Below are 13,781 nucleotides of genomic sequence, written 5' to 3'. Positions count from 1 at the left end.
ATTCCCCTTTTGTAGCATATCTATCTCTTTTTGTAAAAGAGACCAAAATAAAGCAACAACCAATCAGATTAGCCTCACCCCACAGAACCTTCCTGAGAGAACCTCAGAGCCTCAAATTTTCGTAGCCGTTGTGTAACAGTACAACCAAACCTGCCAAGGGCTGAGCTTACCCAGGGGAGGAGGGTGGGCGCATGGGAATCTATGAAAGTTACCAATACTGGAGTACCGAAGTTACAGGTAAGTAACTTGTTTCTTACTCCAGAATTGGAACTTTCATAGATTCCCATAGCTTGTATCAGAGTAGCTAGCAGTAAGAAAACACATTTTGCTTTCCTTGAGACATTGCATGCTCCGTAACCATATTTCACAATTATCTTTTTTTTTTTTTAAAGAAAAACGTAAAAGTACAATGCTATCACATAAGAAACACAGCAAAATGTGCAAGAACCATAAGAAAGGAAGGAGGGAAGTAAAGAAAGCTCACCACTCAATGGAAGAGGTTCCTCAGGACTGCCTGGCCCACAGCTGTGTCTTCCTGTGCCAAGGTCTCCAGGCAGTAATGTTTTCTAAAGGTGTTCACGCTGCTCCAAGTCGCAGCCCTGCAGATGTCTTTAATCTGGACCCCCGCAAAGAGAGCCGGAGAGGAAGCCAAGGACCTTGTCGAGTGAGCTTGAATTCTGCCCTCTAGAAGCTTCTCCGCTGCAGAATGACAGAACTGTATAGCACTGGAGATCCATCGAGCAATACCATGCTTGGACAGGGGTAAACCTTTGCGGGGAGCACTGAATGCAGTGAACAATTGCGAAGATTTTCGAAAGGCTTTAGTACGGTCCAGATAAAATTTCACGCACCGCTGCACGTCCAGCGAATGAAGTGCCCTTTCCGCCGGTGTAGACGGCTGAGGAAAGAAAGCCTTGAGAATTACCGGCTCATTTAAATGAAAGTCCGAGGCACCTTTGGTATGAATTTTGGATTAGTCCGTAGAATTACTGTATTCCGTTTGAATTGGAGGAAAGGTTTCTGGATTGTAAGAGCTTGTAATGCTCCAATACGTCTTGCTGAAGTGAGAGCAAGGAGGAGTGCTAATTTCCATGAGAGGAATTTCAAATCCACTCGATGAACCGGTTCAAAAGGAGGCTTTATCAGCTGGGTGAGAACCAAGTTCAAATGCCATGTGGGAGGCGGAGGTCTCACAGGAGGAAAAACACAAAATAGGCCTTTGAGAAATTGCTGGACAATTCTAGAGGACCAAAGAGACAGCCCAGAGGCAGTGCGTCTGTAACGTGAAACTGCCGCCAAATGAACCTTTATGGACGAATGAGCCAAACCTGCCTTCGCCAAGGACAGGAAATATGGAAGAACTTGATGAGGCTGAGACAGGACAGGATCCACACTTTGCTGATGGCACCAGATGCAAAAGCGTTTCCATTTAAAACGGTAAGTCTTGTTAGTGGAAGGAGTTCGAGCCTGAGATAGAACATCCCTTATTTCGTCCGAGAGAGGAAGATCTAGGAATTCTCGCTGCTCAGGAGCCATGCTGAGAGGCGTGAGGAACGAGGATCTGGATGCCAGATCTGGCCCTGGGACATCGTGAGAAGATCCGGAATTATCCCTAGAGGACGTGGAGGGACCAGAGAAAGAAGCTGAAGCTCCGTGAACCAAAACTGCCTCGGCCAAGCCGGGGCTATTAGGATCATCTTGCATGGTTCCGTCTTGATCTTTCTAAGTACCCTCGGTATTAACGGAATGGGGGGAAAAGCGTACACAAATGCGCTTGACCAAGCTATGGAAAGCGCATTCCCCAGCGAGTCGCGTTGGTGAACTTTGCTTGCGTAAGACTGGCATTTTCTGTTATCCGGGGTAGCAAAAAGATCTATTGAAGGTTTGCCCCACTGGTGAAAAATGTCCTCCAAGACCATCTGGTTTAGTTCCCACTCGTGGCTGACTGATGAAAGCATGCTGAGCCTCTCCGCATTTTCGTTGCGCACTCCTGGTAGGTGTTCCGCAGTGAGCGATATTCCGTGTAGGATCGCCGATTCCCAAATCCTCTGGGCCTCCTTTGACAACAGAAGAGATCTGGTACCCCACTCTTTGTTGATGTAATTCATGGCCGTGGTGTTGTCCGTGCGGAAAACAACCGCCAAACCCTGCAACCGCGGAAGAAATGCTTGAAGAGCCAGACGAATCGCTCTGAGTTCCAGGAGGTTCATAGGAAGAAGGCCGTCCAGCGAGGCATCTGTTGCGACAATATGAGGGGCCGGATTGCTTACGAAGGATAAACATTGGGATAAATTCTCCTCCTGTGTCCGCCACAAGGCGGCTTCCCTCATTGCCGCAGTAATCACCTTGTCGTCGAAAGAGCCATGAATTTGTATCCACTGCATGTCTAGTTGCTCTTGAAGAGATCGCATCCGCAATCTGCAGTGGGGTATCAGAGGGATGCATGAAGAAATCACGCCTAGAAGGGATTTGTAACGGCGTACTGAAAGACTTTCTTTTTCTCAACAAATGAGCCAAGGACCTCCGCTTTTCTTGCCTTTCGAAGGTTGGAGAAGCCTTGTTGAGAGACTTGTCCAAATTAGCCCCTAGGAACTGTGCTCTCTTGGACGGACAGAGCGACGACTTATCCCTGTTGAGAGTCAGACCCAGATTGCTGAACAGAGTCATACATGCCCCGACTGTCTCCTCCGCTATTCGCCGGGACGGAGCCTTCAACAACCAATCGTCCAGGTAGGGGAAGATTTGAAAATGCTGTTTCCTGAGGAAAACTGCTATCGGCGCCAGCACCTTGGTAGAGATCCTCGGGGCAGAGTGAAGTCCAAAGGGTAAAACCTTGAATTGGAAGTGGCTCTTTGCTACTGTGAATCCTAGAAACCTCCTGTGGGCTGGATGAATGTGGATGTGAAAATACGCATCCTTGAGATCGAGAGAGGCCATGAAATCTCCCGGGTTGAGGAGACACAAGATATCCTGGAGACAGACCATCCGAAAGGATTGACTGATGAGATAGGTGTTGAGCTCCCTGAGATCTAAAATGGGGCGCCATTTCTCCGGCGTCTTCTTGACCAGGAAAAACCTGAAGTAGAAACCGTCCCCCCTCTGAGACAGGGGAACCGGCTCCACTGCCCCCTTGAGGAGCCTCTTATGAACTTCTAGCCTTAAGAGACGCAGATGTTGTGAAGGCATAGCGACAGGGGGCTTGGAAGGTGGTATTTGAAGAAACGCCAGCGTATGACCATCTCGAATGATGTTGAGTACCCAACGGTCTGCTGGCTTCCGGGGCCCAGTTGTGGAGGTATTGAGACACCGTGCCTCCCACAGGTGTCAACGAGGAGGTGGGTACAGTAGGCAGAGCCAGAACGCCACTATTCTCTCATGGAGGTGTCCCGCCCCTGGCGATTCTGTTTTCCTCTAGTGTTTGAGCGAGAGAAAGACGAGGACTGGCCTTGCCGTTGTTGGTGCTGTGGGCGATACGACTGAGATGTCGAACCATAAGAGTACTGTTGCTGTTGATACAAGCCTCTGTAGGATGTGGTAGTCTTCCCTCTGGCCCCACGGAAAGGAACCTTACGATATTGAAGATTGCCTAGAGACCTCGCCGTCTCCGTATCTTTTTTAATGTCCAGGAGGGGGATCGTCGGCATGTTTCCCAAACAATGCCTCACCATCAAACGGGAGGTCCAGGATCCAGCCCTACCGACGAAAAACAGCTGCACCTGCCAGTGCACGGAAAGCTGTTGTGGCGATATCCATGGCGCAGTCGATCACCTTCGCCGACGTAGCCTTCCCCTTCTGTAGAATCTTATTAGCTTCCGTCTTGGCCTCCAGTGGGAGCTCGTCCAAATTAGGACGAAAGGTCGCACCACATTTGGCGATCGTACCTGCCGAGGATCGCCAATGCATTAGCAGCCCATACTAAAAGACTCGCCATAGAGGAAAACCGTTTCCCCACATTATCAAGGCGCCTGCCTTCTTTATCAGGAGGGGTGGTTAGTGGTGCAGAAGGATTACGGGACTTTCGTTGCGCCGCCAGGGAAATTACCGAATCCGGCTTCGGCTGACCAATCAAGGACGCAGGACTATCCTTAGGCGCCTTGTACTTCTTTTCGAGGAGCGGCAAAACCGGAAAAACCGTAGCCGGGTTCTTCATCGCCTTCAAACCCTCGTCCCATACATGGGAATGGAACGAACCACTTTCCTGTAGGGCTCCTTGAAATCATACAGGAAGCATTCCGTTTGAACTGACAGCATAGGAAGCTGGAATCTACTGGAGGTTCTTTCCATCAGCTTGTGAAAACCCTCAATATCTGCCGGGGGAGAATCTACCGGATCAGGAGTAGGTGAAGCAGGATCCAGGATTACATAGTCCTCCCACTCAGCACACTGGTTAGACTTGTTGCCAGTATCCTGATCCTCGTCCGAGGAATCATCATGAAGATCCGGGACCACAGGAGGTATACCTGGCCTGGAAAGTTGCGGTTGTGAAGCTATCTGAGGCGGTTGTCCCGGTGAAAACACTGCAGGAGCCGATGGAGTAGGCACAGTGTGCACAGCAGAAAAAGTTGAACACAGAGGAGGAGGAGATTGTGAAAACCTCTTCCGATAATCGTGTAACATGCCCTGAAGATCTGCCAGGAGCGAAGAAGGAACTGCAACCATACCCAGGCCTGCTCTGTCCTGATGATCATAGGATGGTTGATAGGAGTATCCAGGAGTGTAGTCGCCCTCTGAATCAGTGTCCTGACATTTGACCAATAATTGTGAGGGACTATGGGCATAGACACACGAATCTTGATCCTCCCCTTCAAAGTCCTCTTCTTCGAGCAATAGTGTGGGAGGCAAGGGGGCCACCCTCCTTGGTGACGTCATATCAGGTGTTATTCGTTTTAAGGATATTGTAATCCTCTCCGTCAACGAGGTCGTCCACGGTACCGTCGGCGTTGAAAGAGAAACCATTGTCGAAGAGGTAGTCGACGGAAGCTGCACCGTCGACTGCTGAATCGTCGAAGAGATAGGCGTCGTCAACACTGCCGTCGACGAGACAGTCGACACTCCTGCCGTCGTCATAGTCGACGTCATCATAGCGCTCGTGGACGACACCGCCGTCACCGTCGTTGACACACTCGTCGTCGCCAGTATCGTCGACGCTGACGTCGATGTCTGAATAGAAGGCACCGTCAACGAGCCTGTCGACGGTGAAACTTTCTTCACTGGAGTTTTGGAAGCCTTCGTCGACTGAGTATTCAGCGACATCGTCGACGATCTAGTGTCTTTTTCTGACTTCTCAGAAGATAGAGAAGAGGGCTTCTTAAACGCCTTAGTGGATTCTACCACTGCTGGGGCTGCAGATAATCCGTCCCTCTCCTTTGCACCGTGGTGAGGAGATTCACTCGGACTCCGGCTCTCAGACTCACGGGGGGTCTTTTTTGAGGCCTTAACAGGACGTTCAGAGGATGGTGAAGTCCTACCCCTTTTCACTGACCTGCGAGAGGAGGTGCCAGATGATGAGTCCTCACTGTCACTGGACAGAGCACACCCTTCCTTGACTTCACCTTCTGGAGCCACGTGAGAAGGCGACCCTCACGGTCCTGGAGGGTCTTCGTAGAGAAGGTGCGGCAGATCTTGCTTTCCACAGCCTTATGATCCAGATACAGGCAGTAAATGCAGTCCTTATGCCTTTCCTCAACGTACAGCCTCTTTTTGCCACAGGTGGAACAAGGCTTGAAAAGGGCTTTCTTCTCCTTGTCAGACATTGCTGAATGAAAAACCAACAATTTTGAAGTAATTATTTTTGAAAAAAGCAGTCAGAGTTGAAGTGAGCAGAGCTCAAAGGAGACTCCATAAGCACAACGTGCGGTAGAAAATCGGAGGCTCTGAGGTTCTCTCAGGAAGGTTCTGTGGGATGAGGCTAATCGGACTGGTTGTTGCTTTATTTTGGTCTCTTTTACAAAAAGAGGTAGATATGCTACAAAAGGGGAATGAAGCCTTGGCCTTCTTTCTTTTTTGTACCTACTGCTATATTATTTTGGGTACCGAGATTCCCATTCCGACGACGGGGAATGACGGGGAATGATACAAGCTATGGGAATCTATGAAAGTTCCAATACTGGAGTAAGTTGCCATTTACTTTTTACTGTCCGTCACCGGCAGGCAAACCCATGCAGTGAGGGACAGTAAAAAGGAAATAAAGCTTCCCATGGCATAGGAAAGGACTCCCATGGCAAGGGGAGCCTTATTTTGTTTATTTTCACAAATTTTCTTGAAGAAAAAAAAAAAAAAAGAAAACTTTTGGGCGCAGAGTTGCGTCATCCTGGCGCAGCCCTGCCACCAATCAGCGATATGCCTTTACAGGAACCGCTGTGATGGCAGGCCCTGCCTATGCTTAACAAATTACCACCTGCTTGACGGTCCTTTATAAATTTGAATGGGCAGTTCCTCCGACAGGGGGATTGCCCATCCCTATGGCGGAACGACGCACCATCCATCAAAAATTTAAATCACCACAAAAGTCTCCTGTTCAGTCTATTTCTTTCCCCGCCAATGACATACAAGGATCAGCATTGTACGGCGAGAGGAGAGAGCAGTGATTGCACCAGTTATTCATGCCAATTGTAAATACAAGCTAAATAAGATTACTTATGATTTACCTATCACCTCACATCCATGCACACCAAGATATTGTTTTGTTGCATCCATTTGCACTCAGATGCTTGATACTTTGTATGTATACACTTTTGTTATTCATCATCATCTACCAATACCTTTAAGTATCTATGTACAAACACTTTTTAGTTCTATATTGTGTCTGGCATTCATATGTACCCAAGTCAGTATATCAATTTTTACCTCTGTGTACCTTATTCTTGCTCATACTTATTGCCCTTTTTGCGTCCTGTAAAGCAGTTTCATGCCTTATAGCTTCTAAATAAAACTGTACAAATAAATGTAAGGCTGAAGAAAGGAAACAGCAGCCAATGACTATATATGCAAGAAGTACTGCGGAGAATTCAACATCTTCATTACACCCCAAGGATCCTACTACATGCGTACCATGACTGTTACCCAGTAGCCAATGTGTCCCTTCACTTACTTCACCATTGTCTTTGTCAATGGTATGAGACTCTTCAAGTATGCGGTCGACCTCCACATAGTCTGGATTGAATGGCTCTTCATCCTCTTGGAAGTAGTGCCGCATCTGCGCCATCTTGGTTTTGAATCGCTTCAGTTTCTGGTTAATGCGTTTGTCCTTCTCCAGTTGTTCAATTGTGGCCCACTCACAGTGCAGGTATGAACTGAACAAAGCAGAAAGAAAGTCAGTTACCAGAAATCCATATTGAATTTTTTGTGACCTTTGTAATGTGGCAAACAGATTGCCTTTGAAGTGCATGCATGCAGGAGAGAGAGGAAGAGTTAACCTAAAAAGGGAAAAGAATGAGCGAATGATTTTAAAACAGTCATTCTAATAGATGCAGGGCAGGTACTAGCTGGGAGACTTGTTCTGAATTACCCTACAAGATGCCTTCTACACTAGTTGAGCAATGCGAAAATAAATGAATTCATAAATACAACAACAAAAAAGAGAGAGAACCCTTCACCCTGCACAAAACATCAAAATTATCAAAAAATCTCCCTGACCTATGAAATATGCGGAAGATTGAGAACCAAACCAGAAGCCAAATGACAACCTCAGCATGGGAATAGGGAATGTCAACTCATTATGGATGAACAGAAACAGAGGGGAAAGGGTGGAGGACTTTCCCCAGAGAGGTAGCGAAACAAAGATTCAATGTTTCCACAAATTATGCAGCAAGTTGCATACATAAAAACTCTTTACAGAATGGAAAATTATTTGTAGCAATTCGGATAGTCTCACACCCGTCTTCAAAACTGGATAGGAAATGGCTAATAAGGCAGAAGCAGTGGCCCTAATTGTGACTTCAATTCCAGTCCAGTTGGGAAGAGTGAGCGCAGGACAACAGATTATATTAGAATAGGTTATAAAAGAGTAGTGAACGTAGAAGGGTAGTGCTTAATCAGACATTTTAAGAGCAGTAGAGAACAGAATTGTTACTTACCAGTAGGAGTAGTTTTGCAGCTTGAAGAGTTTCTGGATTCAAATGCTGTGCATTATTCTGTCATCTAGTTGATGGGTCTAGAATGTTATATTTTGCCCTTCTTTTGTGTCCTTTTCGTGTTTAAACACTGCCTATGTTGACCAATTGGCTATAGGTTCCACTTTGACGACGTCAGACGCAGCTTCAAGAATCATCTGTACATGGTAGCTATCTTCAGATTCTTTCTTTTTTTTCCTTCCTCCTTCCTGTGGGGAAAAGTCCCTCATTCTGGGGAGGCGGGCGGGTTGTATGTGAATCTAGATAATCTTTAAGCTGCAAACCTGCTCCTTCTGGTAAGCAACCATTTCGTTTTGCAGTGTGAATAATTTCTGGATTCACATACTGTGCACTGACTTTGCAGCAATTTTTCACATTCCTTGGGAGGTTGGACTATGATGAGATTGAATATGCTACTTACCAGTATGCATCTGTTCTTGGCATGTAGGGCTGCTGACATTCATATCTGTGCATAGATCGCCACCTAGTGTTGGGTCCGGATGATTGCACATTGTTGTCCTGGAAGAGTCTTCGAAGTATCACGAGATAGGCGACTCCTCCCCTGGACCATAGTGCGCATGGGCATCCTCTCCATCCTTAGATAGTTTTTCGCCATTGTGGCAGTGATGGAGTAGATACAGTAAGTGATGACCATGCTATACAGTAATTCTGAGTGCTGCAGCCGCTACAGGCGCCGGGGAGGAGGGTGGGCGATATGAATGTCAGCAGCCCTACATGCCAAGAACAGATGCATACTGGTAAGTAGCATATTCAGTTCGAGGCATGTGGGCTGCTGAATTCATATCTGTGCATAGAATACATAGCAGTACCTCCATTAGCGGCGGCTACCCGTTCCAGCTGCAGAAGAGTTTTGAGAACAGCCTGTCCTACAGCTGCCTGCTGTTTTGAGTGTACATCTACACAGTAGTGTTTGGTAAATGTATGTATAGTGGACCATGTGGCTGCTCTACATATTTCCTGTAAAGGAATGTTTCCTAGGAAAGCCATGGACGCCCCTAACTTACGTGTTGAGTGGGCTCGTGGGGGAATCGTTAATGTGCGTTTAGCTTTTTGATAGCAAATTTGAATACATTTAACAATCCATCTGGCTATACCTGCTTTGGAAATGGCGTTGCCCTTGTGTTGTGGAGAAAAGGCAACGAAAAGTTGCTTTGTTTTCCTAAAGTCCTTAGTTCTGTCTATATAGTACATGAGGGCCCTCTTTACATCTAGTGTATGGAGCATTCTCTCTCCGACATTCTGTGGATTTTGAAAGAAAACAGGCAGTTCAATAGTTTGATTCATGTGGAACTGCGATATCACTTTGGGCATGAATTTGGGGTTGGTACGTAGTACAACCCTGTTTGCGTGAACCTGTATGAATGGCTCTTGAATGGTTAGTGCCTGGAGTTCACTAACTTTTCTTAACGAAGTGATTGCCACTAGGAAAGCTACTTTCCAGGTGAGGAATTGAATCTCACATGGAGAGGTTCAAAGGGTGGACCCATTAATCTGGTGAGGACCAAATTGAGGTTCCACACCGCTGCTGGTGGGTGTCTTGGGGGAAATACTCGTTTGAGTCACTCCAAGAAGGCTTTGATGGAAGGCACTCTGAATAAAGAGAGGTGCTGCCTGTTTTGGAGATAGGCTGCTATTGCGGTTAAATGGTTACGTATTGAGTTGTATGCCAGATTGCATCGGTATAGGTGTAGGAGGTAACAGATAATGTTTTGAATGGATGCGTCCAGCGGGTTAATGTCATTGTTGTTGCAGTAAATGACAAACCTTTTCCATTTAGCCGCATAGCAAGCTCTGGTAGTGGGTGTCCTGGCCTCCTTGATGATCTCCATACAGTCAGGTGGCAGGTTTAGGTAGCCAAACTCGAAGACTTCAGGAGCCAGATTGCCAGGTTCAGCTGTTGCGGATCTGGGTGCTGAATTTCGCCATGGTTCTGCGTTAAAAGTGCAGGTTTGATCCGCAGCCTTTGATGCGGCACCACGGAAAGTTCTAGAAAGGTGGTGTACCATGGTTGGCGCGCCCATGTGGGAGCAAATAGGATGAGTGTCAGTGAGTGTTGTCGCAGTTTGCGTGCCACCCGCGGTATTAATGGCGCTGGGGGAAAAGCATACGCAAATCTGCTGGACCAGTTCATCCATATCGCATTGCCCTGTGATTGTAGATGTGGGAACCTGGCGGCAAAGCTTTGGCATTTTGCGTTTTCGTTTGTGGCGAATAGGTCTATCTCTGGATGACCCCACTGTTGGAAGTACGGTTGGAGAACTGACGGATGTAGCTCCCACTCGTGCATCTGGTGGCTGTGTCTGCTGAGCATATCCGCCATCTGGTTGTCCTTGCCGGGGAGGTGTTCCGCCATGAGGAATATGTTCCTCTGAATGGCCCACTTCCACATGCTCTGAGCCAGATGAGACAACTGTGGAGAGTGTGTTCCTCCCTGCTTCTGTATGTAGTACATGGCAGTCATGTTGTCCGTCCGGATCAACACGACTTTGTTACACAAGTGTACTTTGAATGCCTTCATGGCTAGGAAGATTGCCATCAGTTCCAGAACGTTGATGTGCATCTTCTTTTGTTGCGTTGTCCATAGTCCCTGCACTGTGTAAGTGAGTACATGAGCTCCCCAACCCTGGAGAGAGGCGTCCGCTGTCAGTATTATTTGTGGAACAGGCTCTTGGAACGGTCGGCCCTTGCAAAGGTTTTGTGGATTCCACCAATGCAGAGAGTTGTATGCCCGACCGCTCACCAACACTAGGTCTTTTAATTGCCCGTGGGCCTGATTCCATTGACGTGCCAAGCACTCCTGAAGCGGGCGCATATGTAGTCTCGCGTGCGGGACTATGAAAATGCAGGAGGCCATCATGCCTATCAACTGCATGAACACTCGCGCAGGAAGGGAGTGTTGAGGTTTGAATTTTGAGATCAGCAATTGCATGCTGTTGATCCTCACTAAATTTGGCTGAGCTGTGGCTGCCAGAGTGTTTATGGTCGCGCCCAGGTACTGTTGTACGTGTGCGGGTTGGAGATGTGATTTTGGGTAATTTAGTGAGAATCCCAGACTGTGAAGAAGGTGAATGGTGACGGACATGTGGCTGGCACATTGCTGGGCTGACTTTGCCTGAACAAGCCAGTCGTCCAGGTAAGGGAAGACGTGAATGTGTTGTCTCCGTAGATGTGCAGGCACTGTTGCTAGGCACTTGGTAAAGACCCTGGGTGCTGTTACTCAGAAGGGGAGAACTTTGAATTGATAGTGATGTCCCTGAAGGATGGGTGTATGGGTATGTGGAAATACGCATCTTTTAGGTCCAGTGTGGCTAGGAAGTCTCCCTGACTGAGTAGCGGGAGAACCTGCTGTAGGGTGAGCATATGGAAATGCTCTGAGAGAATATATTGGTTGAGGGGTCTGAGGTCTAGTATAGGTCTGAGCGACCCGTCCTTTTTTGGGATTAAGAAGTACAGAGAGTACACCCCTGTCCCCTGCTGGTTGACGGGCACGACCTCTATTGCACCTTTTTGCAGCATACTTAGCACTTCCCGCTGCAATAATGCCAAGTGCTCTACGGACATAGGACGGTGCTTTGGATGTATGTTGGGTGGAGTGGACGTTAATTCGAGACAGTAACCGTGCTGGATAATGTCCCTGACCCACCTGTCTTTGGTGATGGTTTTCCACGCTGACAGGAACCGTTGGAGTCTCCCCCCGACAGGTGTTATGTGGTCGGGGGGAAGGGAGACGGTGTCACTGTTTGTTTTTGGGGAAGGACCTGGTGTTGCCGTAACCACGTCCTCTGCCCTTGGTGCTGGAGCCACGATATCCACCTCTGTTGGTTTTATCATAGGTACTTTGTGTGCCACCTTTAGTGTACTGCTGCTGTGACCCCTGACCTCTAGCTGCTCCTCTATTCCCGGGGCGACGAAAGGAGCCACTACGAAACTGCTGCGTCTGCAGAGCCCCCATTGATTTCGCAGTGTCAGTGGCTTTTTTAATTTTCTCGAGGGTAGTGTCAACTTCAGGGCCAAATAAATAGTCTGGGTTGACCGGTTGATTTAAGATATTGTTCTGAATCTCCGGCTTGAAGCCTGAGATTCTCAACCATGCATGCCTTCTCAACATGACGCTTGTGTTGATTGCCCTCGCCGCTGTGTCGGCTGCATCCAGTGCGCACTTCATGGATGCATTGGTAAGGAGTTGTCCCTCTCTGATAAGGAGCTCCGCAGCCTCTTTATATTCATCTGGCAAATGTTGGAGTAGTGATTCTAGCGTGTCATAGTGGGACCTATCATAACGGGCCAGGAGTGCCTGTGTGTTGGCAATGCGCCAGATGTTTGCTGCTTGCGCTGCAATCCGTTTGCCTGATGTCTCCAGCACTTTGGACTCCTTGTCTGGGGGAGGAGCATCACCTGTTTGTGACTGGGCTCTTTTGCGAGCATTAGCAACCACCATGGAGTCCAAAGGTAACTGACCCCTAATGTACATAGGGTCTCCGGGTGCAGGCTTGTATTTTTTTTCAATCCTGGAGTTTAGCACCCGTGCCCTGGTTGTTTCCTTAAAAATGTCTTTGGCAGGTTTGAGAACTCCTTTCAACATGGGCAGAGTTTTGACAGTTCTTTCGGAAGAGGCGAAAGTGTCCACCAAGAAGTCTTCTTCGACAGTGTCAGAACTGAGTTCTACTCCATGATTGGCAGCAGCCCGTTCTATGAGGGCATTAAAGGCAGCAGTGTCCTCTGTGGGAGATGTCTTTATGTTATAAAGCTGCGTGTCATGGGTATCTGGTGCGGTACCCTGGTCTGTGGGGTCATCCCATGCCTGATCTGGGTCTTGCAGGTGATCATCAGGATCGACATCCCCAGGGTAGGTGGTATCATCCCCTACATAGTCCTCTACTGCGTCTGCCTCTGAAGGCGTAGGAGAAAAGGACGGTGGATCCTGATGGAAGGGTTGAAAGTTCATGAAGCACTGGCTCTGACCCTGCCGGCAATTTGTGTTTGAGAGGAATTTTGTAGGAGTCCAATCCCCTCTCTGGCGTGATTTTCTGTTTGCGGAGCATCCACCTACCAGTGTTGGCGTCGATAAATCGTGGCTGCGAAGGCTCGAAATCTGTTTGTCCAGTGGCTGGGGACTGTGTCTGGCGGACACGTGTCCGAATCTCGAACAGTTTCGGCGCCGTGGGCGGCGGCAAACCAAACGTGATGTTGGTCGGCGCCGAGGGTGCTTTCGAAGCCTTTTGCGAGTCGGGACCCGACGTAGAGTGGAGGGCTGCCCGTTCTCTGATGCGTTGCAACGATGCCGAGACCTGTTGCACGGTGATTGCGGATGGCTCTTTGGAGCCGGTCGGCACCTTGGAGGTAGGCGTCGAAGCGGCACCCGACTTCTTTGCAGCCATGGGGTCATCGATCCGAAGGGAGGTATCGACGCTCGTTGGAGTCGATGACTTGGCAGGCGCCGCCGTCTTCGACGTCGACGCAGACGGAGTGGCCACCTTGACTTTGGTGGTTGGGGCCGATGTCTTCGGTGCCAGAGGCCGAGGCGCCTAGTGGGGACCGAGGGCCTTCTTTGGCTCGGCACCCGTATCCGCTGCGGTGAGCTCGGCACCGAAATCCCTTTTTGCGCGGTCGGAGCCGATGACCTTTGCCGGCGTCGAAGGAGTGGAGGGC

General features: G+C 48.6%; 1 protein-coding gene across 7 annotated transcripts in view; it reads right to left on the bottom strand.

Annotated features, from left to right (window-relative positions):
• LOC146871232 (ATP-dependent chromatin remodeler CHD8-like) overlaps positions 1-13,781 on the bottom strand; it is a 2,388,691-nt gene that overhangs the window by 1,908,018 nt on the left and 466,892 nt on the right. For all 7 annotated transcript variants that reach the window (XM_085650618.1, XM_085650635.1, XM_085650640.1 and 4 more), the window contains exon 9: positions 7,091-7,292. In XM_085650618.1, coding sequence (XP_085506744.1) covers positions 7,091-7,292 — 202 coding nt within the window. The remainder of the gene's footprint in view (positions 1-7,090; positions 7,293-13,781) is intronic.

Source organism: Triturus cristatus, chromosome 1_1 (genome assembly GCF_964204655.1).
Source record: "Triturus cristatus chromosome 1_1, aTriCri1.1, whole genome shotgun sequence".
NCBI classification, from domain to species: domain Eukaryota; kingdom Metazoa; phylum Chordata; class Amphibia; order Caudata; family Salamandridae; genus Triturus; species Triturus cristatus.
This window is presented reverse-complemented; position numbering and strand designations above follow the sequence as displayed.